Source organism: Enhydra lutris, unplaced genomic scaffold (assembly GCF_002288905.1).
Source record: "Enhydra lutris kenyoni isolate GAN:26980312 unplaced genomic scaffold, ASM228890v2 scaffoldscaffold12, whole genome shotgun sequence".
Classification (NCBI taxonomy): Eukaryota; Metazoa; Chordata; class Mammalia; order Carnivora; family Mustelidae; genus Enhydra; species Enhydra lutris.
The window spans coordinates 50308822-50318425 of NW_019154096.1; the positions used below are offsets into that span (position 1 = coordinate 50308822).

Below are 9604 nucleotides of genomic sequence, written 5' to 3' on the forward strand. Positions count from 1 at the left end.
TAAGATTCCGGGCAAGATTCTGCAGGTGCCAACACTATTTCCTCGCTGTGAGTTCGGCCTCTGCTGTTAGCTAATTTAAGTCAAGGGCCAACTCAGGGCCTGGCACTTAATAGGTATTAAACCAGTGCGAGTTGGGTCTATGAATGCAATGATTTACAGTAGCCCAGAGGCTGAAGAAGGAACTGACCGACCAGCAGGAGTGGGTCATGGGATCTCCAGGGGGCCATGCTTCCCTCCTTGTTATCAGCTGCCTCCCCTTCTGGGCATAGTCAAAGTCATTGCTTTGGGGCATAGAACAACGTCCAGCAAGCATCACTAATTCTCGTTGCCTGAACAACGGAGGTCTTGCTCACACTCTTCCCTTTGCCTATAGCTTCTGTCAGGGGCTGCGATTCAGCCCGCTTACAAGCTAATAAGCTAGCCTGCTCTTGTTTCATAAATGCGGACAGAAGATATGGTCTCCTGAGACAGACTTGAAGGATTTACCACTCTTGGCACAGCAGGCTGCACGAGCATCATCATTATGTCTCTTTCCTTCACTCCCTAGTTTGATGGGGGCAACGAAGAGGGGCCCTGGTGGATGTTACCTATGCAAGAGCTTTATGTCACAGCTACGCAGCACTGAGCTTGGGGAACCCACCCGTCCCCTCCTACCACCACCACTCTTACAGTAAGCAACTACCAAGCCTACTGTCTATCTGGCGGGGTGAGTGTTCCTTCACCCCACAAACTTATTGGCTGCAGAACACAGCAGCCAGAAATGGTTGGAAAGTGAATGGGTGACCATGGCTTTGCATTCTCAGCACACTCAGTATTAAGAGCCATGGCTGCTCAGGCCCCATGGGGGACCGCCTTGCCCAACAATGCCTAGTCACCATCTCTGCTTGTCACAACTCTATCCACCCTCCAGAGATGCTCCATTCTGGAAGCTTTCCCAGCCCTTCCATCACACATACTCTCCCTTTTAGATTTCCTTGCATCTACCTTCTTTTCCCTTTTGTGTCCACAGCTGTCGCTGTACTATCGAGAAAGTGCAAACACAGTGAGGGCAGGAGCCGGTGCTCCTTGTTCCTCCGTTCCACACCCGGATGGTTTGCATCCCACAGGTGCTTAGGCCATATTTGTGGATATCTTCTTGCATGCTTATGCTTTTGCAGCGTCTCCTGGGACTGCCCCTTGGAATGTCTTCAGGATTCCAGAGGCTAAAAATATCTCCCCAAACCACCCCATTGGCTTCCTTGTAAGGAGCTGGGCTTAGCTGCGAGGCTGAAGATTTGTGCCCACCAGGCGGCGCACCACCCTTAAGTCTGCAGATGGCCTTTCTTAGATGCCAGAGGACTCTTCTCTCCCTCAAAGTGTTGATTTGGTTAGGTCCCCTGCTCACAGACGTAGTTTATGGAACATAACCCCATCATCAGCCCAGCACCCAGAGTCAGGCACCAGGTGCCTGTCCTAGCTCCAGCCATTTTCATAACCGGCACCCTGAGGACACTGAGGATGTCCCAAGAGGGATTGATTGCTAAGGGAAGCTGAGAGAAAGGCCCCAGAATTGGGATCAGAAGATCTAGGTTTGAGTCTCCACATGGACACTTGCTAGTTCTGTTTCTCCCAGCAAGTTATGTAACCTCTCTGGGCCTCTGTAACTGTAGCCAAGAATAAAATCTGAGAAAGTAACATATAAGCACTTTGTGGTTGTTTTTTAAAAGATTTTATTTATTTATTTGACAGACAGACATCACAAGTAGGCAGAGAGGCAGGCAGAGAGAGGAGGAAGCAGGTTCCCTGTTCCCGGGCGCCCCAACATATAAGCACTTTGAACGTGAACCTGGAGCCAGCCACACGTGGGCTCCTGTTCAAACTGTCACCCACCAGCTCTGTGAGCATGGTCACCTTCCTTCACCCTCTGAGCCCTGGCTTCCCCACTGGCAAATCAGAGTTAACATTGCCTAGAATACAGGGGTGCCTGGCTAGGTCAGTTGGTAGAGCGTGTGATTCTTGACCTGGGGGTGAGTTCACGCCCCACCTTGGGCATAGAGCTTACTTAAAAAACAACGACAAAGGCGCCTCGGTAGCTCAGTGGGTTAAAGCCACTGCCTTCGGCTCAGGTCATGATCCCAGGGTCCTGGGATGGAGCCCCACGTCGGGCTCCCTGCTCAGCGGGGAGCCTGCTTCCTCCTCTCTCTCTGCCTGCCTCTCTGCCTACTTGTGATCTCTGCCTGTCAAATAAATAAATAAAATCTTAAAACAAAAAACAAAAAACAAAAGCAAAAACAAAAAAAAACAACGACAAAAAACAGTGCCTAGAGCATAGAGAGCTTTCAGTGAATAATGATCACGTATGTCTTATGGATCCCTAGACCCTCAAATGGTGCCCAGTGCCTAACAGGTGCTTAAAATCCATTTGCTTAATGAAAGGATTTCACAGATGAGGAAACTGAGGCACAGAGCAGTTAAGTGTGAGGTCCCAGCACAAGGGAGTGGTGAAGCCGTAATGCATAGCCAGCAGTCTGCCTCCACGGCTTGCACCCTTGTCTCAATACCATGCTATTTTACACGGTGATGGAGGTTACACATCACCTTTTACTCATTTAAAATAAGCGTTCACAGCTGTCCCAGGTCCCTGCAGGCGGGGTTGTGCAGCAAGAGGCCTCAGCCCCCTGAGAAACCACATATACTTTCTCCCATAAGGAATGCCAGGGTGCTGGGAGAGGAGAGACCTGCTCAGCCAGGCCAGGGGGCCGATGGACACATTCCATGACCAGGAGATGAGGGACTAGTTCTGCACTCTGCTGACATTTATTGAGTCTCTTATTTCCAGGCAAAGATAGAGGTGACAGCTAGCAGTTGCAAGCAATGTACCAGACTCAGGAGCACTGCATAACTTCTGGATGCTCCAAGAAAGGGCCTAAAGAGCCAGCAATCAACAGCTTGGGAGTCTGGGGCAAAGGGAGGAGCATTTAAACTGGGCCTTGAAGGGTAAGTAGGAGTTTTCCAGCCAAGTGGGGTCTGGGAATGAAGGGCTTTTTGAGCTTATTTGGGGGGATTTAAGAGGTTAGGTGGGGTTGGCAAGCCCCATTGGAGCAGGGGTAAGGAAAGGAAGTGGGAAACAAGGAAAGTGAAAGTCAGTTGGAGCCAGTTTGTGAAATAAGCCCATAGAAGAGATAAAACTGTAGCCTGTGGTCAGTGGAGGAAGCAACGCAGTGCCAGGTCTGTGTTTTAGAGGGATGTCACAGTGAGCGATGGTTGAATGGGATGGGGAGACAAGGGACACCAGCTGCAGTTATGAGGTTAATGGGCTTAACTCCTCTAGACCTCATTTCTCCTCCTCAGTAAAAGGAGGAAAAGAATTCTATCTCTGAGGCTGCTTTGAGGCTTAAGTGGGCTTACATGTAAACGCATCATTAGCTTCCATAGGACGCTGTTCTGCCTAGTGTCCTAGTTAAACACAGGGGGGCTTTGCTCTCTCTTACCCCAGGCTTGGTGCCTTGTCCATGTCAGATAGCACATTTTTAATCTAGGCGACCCTGGATGGCAAGGAGGTTGGAAAAATGAGGATGGACTGATAGGACTTGGCTTTGTGGTGTGTGGGAGGGGAAGGGGGGGGGGTCTCTGGTGGGGGACCGTCCCTTACTCTGATGTCTGAGAGCCCAGCTTTGGACCGGAGAAGAGTGAGGTGGGCACATTCCAGATGTCCAGGGGAGAACGGATGTCAGCTTCAGACCAGTGCCGCTCTCCTCCAGAGCCAGGAAAAGGCCAAGAGGTCCAGGTGGGCCCTAGGGCAGGAGAAAGTAGAAAGAAAGAGGCCCAGCGAGGCGCTGAGAGAACGCTCCAGAAGACAGCTTTTCCCCTCTGAGGCTGGACGGGAGCTGGAGAGGCAGGGCAGGCAGGGCAGGCAGGGTGGCCCCAGATGTGCCAAAACTTGGCCGGGGCGGCCAGAGCGGAAGGCCCTCGGCGGCCCGGAGGTGCGAGTGCCCTCCGCCGCGCCCCAGGGAGAAAGGAATCCGAGCTGGGAGTCTGGCGCCGGCTGGAAAGGGGGGCCCGGGATGGTGAGCGAGGCCCAAAAAGAGATGGCAGGAAGCCGGGAGGAGCGATTGGGGGTGGAGACGGGGAGGGGAAGCCAAAGGGCGGGTAGCAGTGGTGGAGACGGGGAGAAAGAGAGGAGGGCTGGAGGGAGGAGAGAGTGGAGGAAGGGTGGGGAGAAGGGGAGAGGAAGCGCGAAGAGGACTCGGAGGGACGCGAGGAGGCCGCCGCGGGCGCAGCGGGAACGTCGGCCGGGCCACCCCCGCGAGCCCGGCGCCGCCATTCCGCTACTCGGGGCTCCGCCGCCGCCGCCACCGCGCCCGGGGGCCATGCTCCCGCCGCCCCCGCGCCAGCCGCCGCCCCAGGCGCGCGCGGTCCGCGGGCCGGTGCGCCTGCAGAGGGCCTTCCTGCGCGGCCCGCTGGGCGTGCTGCGGCTGCTGCAGCTGCTGGCCGGCGCCGCCTTCTGGATCACCATCGCCACGAGCAGGTACCAGGGCCCCGTGCACTTCGCGCTCTTCGTGTCGGTGCTCTTCTGGCTGCTGACCCTGGGCCTCTACTTCCTCACGCTGCTGGGCAAGCACGAGCTGGTGCCCGTGCTGGGTTCGCGCTGGCTCGTGGTCAACGTGGCACACGACCTGCTGGCGGCCGCGCTCTACGGAGCCGCGACGGGCATCATGATTGCCCAGACGCAGAGCCACAGCTACTGCAACCTCAAGGATTACCAGATGGCCTGCGCCTACCACGCCTTCTTGGCGGCCGCCGTCTGCGGTGGCCTCTGCCTCGGCCTCTACCTACTCTCGGCCCTCTACGGCTGCTGCCGCCGCTACCAAGGGGAGCAGGAGGTGGCGTGAGCCGCCGCGCCGCGGGGCGGGGACCCTCCCGAGACCGGCGTCCCCGTACTTCCTGCCGCCGCCGCCCCGCGCCCGTGCGCCCCGGCACCCACCCGTCGCCCCGCGCTCCCGCCCGCGCTCGGGCGCCCTGGCCCGCCGTTCCCGTGCGACTGCAGAGCCGCCGCCTGGAGTCCGGCCAGACGCGCCGCCTGCGCCGTTTCCTGGGATCCCGGCAGGGCCGCATCCGAGCAGCGGGCCCCCACGCATCCTGGCCGTCCGAGGCGAAACCTCGCGCTTCCTCGCCCCCTTCCGTGCCGAGAGCGAGACGTGGACAGGCGCCGCGTAGATCCGGGGGAGGCTCCCAATTGGAACCAGCTTTCTGGCTGCGCCACTGCCCCCTCCCTCCCGGCCCGCTGTCGGAAGAGCACCCCCGTTCCCTGGCCCCTCTTCCAGCTTCGAGTGCTGTGAAGGGCAGGCTCGCAGCCGCGGACAGAGCCGAGGACAGGCCTCCACTTGTCTCAGGATGAGCGAGGAGTTTTCGTTTCAGCTCGGGATTGTGCGCGCATCCTGCGCGGTCCGTGCTCTGACATTGGGGTGGGGCGCGTCTGCAAAGGTGAGGATGGATCGGAAAGGCCCTCGGGCTGCACCTTTGCACATTTGGAGTCTGCTCTCGCCTTTGCCTGTTCCGCCTTTGGCCTCGGGGTTCTTGGAGGCCAGGCCCAAACGCACACTAGTTTCCCTGGCCTCAGCTTCCCAGCGTTTCTCTCACGGGCTTCTGCTCCACCACCCCCACCTCCCAATGTCTTTTTGCATTAGGGATCCTACAGGACCCCGAAGGAATGTCAAGGTGAGCCTCACCCCTTGCTCTTGGTAAAGCCAAAATAAGATTAGAACCCCGTTTCCAGTCTCCCAGCCCAGCACTGTTTACATTAAAGCGGTGGGTGTTCCCAGGAACCCTGGCTCAGGAGCTACAGTCTAAAAGACGGTTTCATTTTTAAATGGGTTTGTCAAGGTGCTATCTCTCGCCCACTTGAAGATTCACGATGCTCATTAGCATATCAAAGGCTCTGAGAAGTCCCGCTATAAAAGAAGCCCAGGTAATTTAGTTTACAGTGTTAACTGCCTGTGGACCTGGAGCAATTAGATTTTGCCACCTAAGACTTCCAAGCATCCCTGTGCTGTCTTGGCTGTCATTCATTCCCACCGTTTCCAGCCCATTGGCTCTGGTGTGATTGAAGATCTGGGGTGCACCTTCTCCTTCCCAGAGTATTTCTCTAGCAGAGGGAGGGCTTGCCTCAATGGGGGAGAAGATCGCTGTGCCTGCTAGGCACATGAGAGACCTGGGAATTGGCGGATCTAAACATTCCTCTACATTGTTTGGAAAATGAAGTCAAGGTTATCCAGATGGTGTCCCTGTCAAAAAGAACATTGCCTATAAAAGATGCTGGCATGGACCGTGAGCCGCTGGCAGGAGTGGGACTCACTCACCGAAGAGAGGAGAAAGCTCCGAAGTTGGGGTGAACAGCTGGCCCAGCCTCCATAAGGTAAGGTGCTTGCTGAATTTCAGGAGGGGTCATAGGCCTTTGAATAAAAAATACAGAGCCCCCTTTGCCAAAAGGTGAGGGGTTTTTATTCAGGGAGCAAGTTGGAGGGGCGACCACCACAATGCCCAAAGACTTGTACCAGTTCAGCCATTTTGCCACATCCCGCAAAGGTCTGCTCTTGGAAAAAGCTCAGCCCTGTCTGGATTAGAAACTAGAACAGGGGAGACCCGAATGTATTTTGGGGGGTGTGTTTTTGAAGCTTAGGTAGAGAGGGTGAGGCTCTTCTGTTGTAGCTGTAAAGATCGGGGAGGGGCGTGTTTCATGCGGAACATGAAAGCATTTATGTGGGCACTGCTTAAAGCGCTTAGATGTATTTCTTTCATTCTTTTGGCCCTGTTGTGGCGAGCTGTGTTCTCGTTCTCCTCTTCCCTAGGAGGCAGATGAGTCCACCTTGTCCAGAGTCTCCCAGCCACTGTGATGGGTGGAGCTAGGAGCTGGACTCTGGCGATTTGGCCTCCTCAGGACAGGGCTGTACTCTCTAGAGAAGGGGGTCAATACACATTCGAGACTGTTCATGTGGCTACTTCAAAAAAAAAATCGTGGTAAAATATACACGTAGCATGAAATTGACCATTCGACCATTTCAAAGTGTATGCTTTGGTGTCCTTATGTAGGTTCCCAGATGGTTGTGCAACTATCACCGCCATCCACCTCCAGAACGTTTTTCACCTTGCAAGACCGAAACTCTGTCCCATTCAAATTGTGGCTGTTTTGTTGTTACTGTTGTTTTCTTTCCTTCGGGAACTCCTAGAACACTGAGCCCTTTGCGGTCTCATTTAGGCTGGAGTGTTGCTGCCTTCCTCCGGGTGGCGCACCCATTCTTTCAGCCCCCACCACTGGTGCTGGCCAGAGCCTGGGGCTGGCCTTTCCTGGGATACTTACTTGGAGGTACCTTGGCTGGCCATGACTTTGGTTCTTCTTTTGCAGGTTTCCATGTTTCTGAGGCCATGGAAATTCCCGTAGTGGTCATGCCGACCTCTCCCAGGGCTCGCTTCCCTGGCAGGGGGCACCATTCTGGGCTGGGCCAGCAGAGGGCTGCAGAGTGGCCAGCAGAGGGGAGAGTGGATGACCTCTGCCCAGCAGCTTCCCTTCAACATTGTCCAAAGGAAGATCCAAGACACGTGAAGATTCATTTTGCCTTAACACAAGAGAAATTCCGATTCTCCTTGTGCTGTGACTTGGTTCCAAGATTCCAGACACCTGGAACTGAGCCGTGCACCTCCGTGCCCGAAACAATGGGTTTAAGCTCCAGCTTTTGTTCCTTTTCTCTTTTTCCAGATCACTGTTGAAGTTGCATCCTCAGCTCAGAATCAGCGCCTTGAGGATCTCTTCCTAGCCCCCCGGCTCATGGTGCTCCGTCTGTGGTCGGGTGACCTTACTCAGGAGCAGATGTCTCCTTCGCCTTCACGGTATCTTATCCAACCAGATGTGCCTGAAACATTCCAGAGCTCACTGGCTCTTCTAGATGTGCCTTCCTGCTTGGCTTCCAGCTGCTTCTCCAGATGCGAGAAGGATGTGTAAAACAGCCCCCACACCCACCCCCTCCTCCCGCTGAGACCCTGTACCATAGGAATGGCCACCTGACCTGGCCCAGAATTTTTGAATACTGGAGGCAGCCTCTTTGGCATCCCTCATTCGACTCTAGGACTCAGTCCAGCTTGAGACCACTGTGGACTCCTATCAGTCCAAAAGTCTGGGACTACTTGCGGATCCAAGAGAGGAATTTTCTAGTATTCTACGAAGGCCAAAAGAGAGGGTGGGAGTGGGAGGGGTGTGGGCCAGTAGCAAGGGGGACCAATGTGCCTCATTTAATAGTTTAGTGGTGATTACTAATTTGCTTTTCAGAATAAAGTTTGGTTTGTGTGATGTTGGTGTATAGGTCTTCTCTCTCCTGCAGTAAGCCTGTGTACTGGTTCTCCCAGCCTCTATCCATCCTCTTCTTCTTTCCTTCTGGGAGGGGAAGAAAAATGAGTTCACAGGTTTTCAGTGCATTAAGGCAGGACACAGGAAGCAGAGGAAAGAAAACCGCCTGTGTCTGCTCCTAACAAAAGCTGGTGGGAACTCAAGAGGCCCTAGCCCAGCTCTCAATGACCCCTCTGTTTTTGGAAGCTCCATTCCCTAACGGGCAGGCACAGAATGACTATGGTTAAGGAGCAGTCCCCTGACTCCCTGATTTTGCAGAAAGGGAAATGAGCCACAGGGAGGAATGGTGCCTTGCCTAGTGTCACAGAGCTGAGAGGGGACTGAGTGAGGTCTTTTGGGGCTCAGGTTCTGATACGGACTATAGTCCTGCTCTGGTGTTGCCTCCCAGACACACCCCACCTGGTTTCCCCCGATTCCAGTCACAGCCTGATGAATAAGGTGCTTTGGAAAGGGTAGGAAAGTAGAGTGAGCAGGCTTCCTTGCCAGCTTCTCCCTCCTGTGCCTGAAACTCAAGTCTGCAGCATTGAGAACATAGGATTCTAGGGGCAGATCTCAGAACTCACTTAGAACAGCTCTAGGCAGAGATCGGATGCTGGGTGTGTTCCACACCCACTTTCTTCCAAAGCACCCTCCTCGGCACAATAAACATACACACACACACACTCACTCTGTCTTCTTCATGGTTTGGATTTCCAGGGTGGAAAAAAAATGCCAAGGACCCTCCCTTATTCCCCTCTTCCCTGTCTGTCTATTCATGAATTTTGCATGAAATAAAATGTGGCCTCCCTTTATGCAAAGGCTGGTAAGCCCCCTGCTCTACTGTAGCTTTGTGGAGAATTGCGCAATGGAAAATATGCTTCTACTTCATGATCTTTTTTGATCCGGTTAACAGTCTCAGTGGTTGGCATTGTGACAATGTCCCCCATTTAATAGGGGAAATAGAGCCTCAGAGAGAAGGGCCTTGTCCATGGTTACACAGCTGGCTAGTGGCAGGACTGGGACTGGAAGGCAGAGGGTCTTTCACTACCCTTGCCAGCTGGTAAATCCTTGTGGTCCTCCGGCAGGCTCTGAGGTTTCGATGGAGTTTGGTTTTCATTCCTGCAGATCAGGTGTTCAGGACTGGTCTAATCTGACATTTCCTGTTTAATGCTGGGGGCACTTTGAAATAAGATACGGCTCTTCAGGGACATAATTGAGTCTGGGGAATCTGAGGGATTTGCTCATTTA

The 9604-nt window shown here is 54.2% G+C and overlaps 1 protein-coding gene across 2 annotated transcripts; it reads left to right on the plus strand.

Annotated features, from left to right (window-relative positions):
- The first annotated feature begins 4349 nt into the window (after positions 1–4349).
- On the plus strand, positions 4350–8320 carry LOC111144893 (MARVEL domain containing 1). 2 transcript variants are annotated; one of them, XM_022499479.1, is made up of 2 exons: positions 4350–6394; positions 7382–8320. In XM_022499479.1, exon 1 carries the CDS (start codon positions 4350–4352, stop codon positions 4869–4871), a length of 522 nt encoding a protein of 173 aa, XP_022355187.1. In that variant the 3' UTR covers positions 4872–6394; positions 7382–8320. The 2 variants fall into 2 exon arrangements, with proteins under 2 accessions (XP_022355187.1, XP_022355188.1); XM_022499480.1 differs by having other exon boundaries at positions 7733–8320.
- The last annotated feature ends 1284 nt before the right edge of the window (positions 8321–9604 follow it).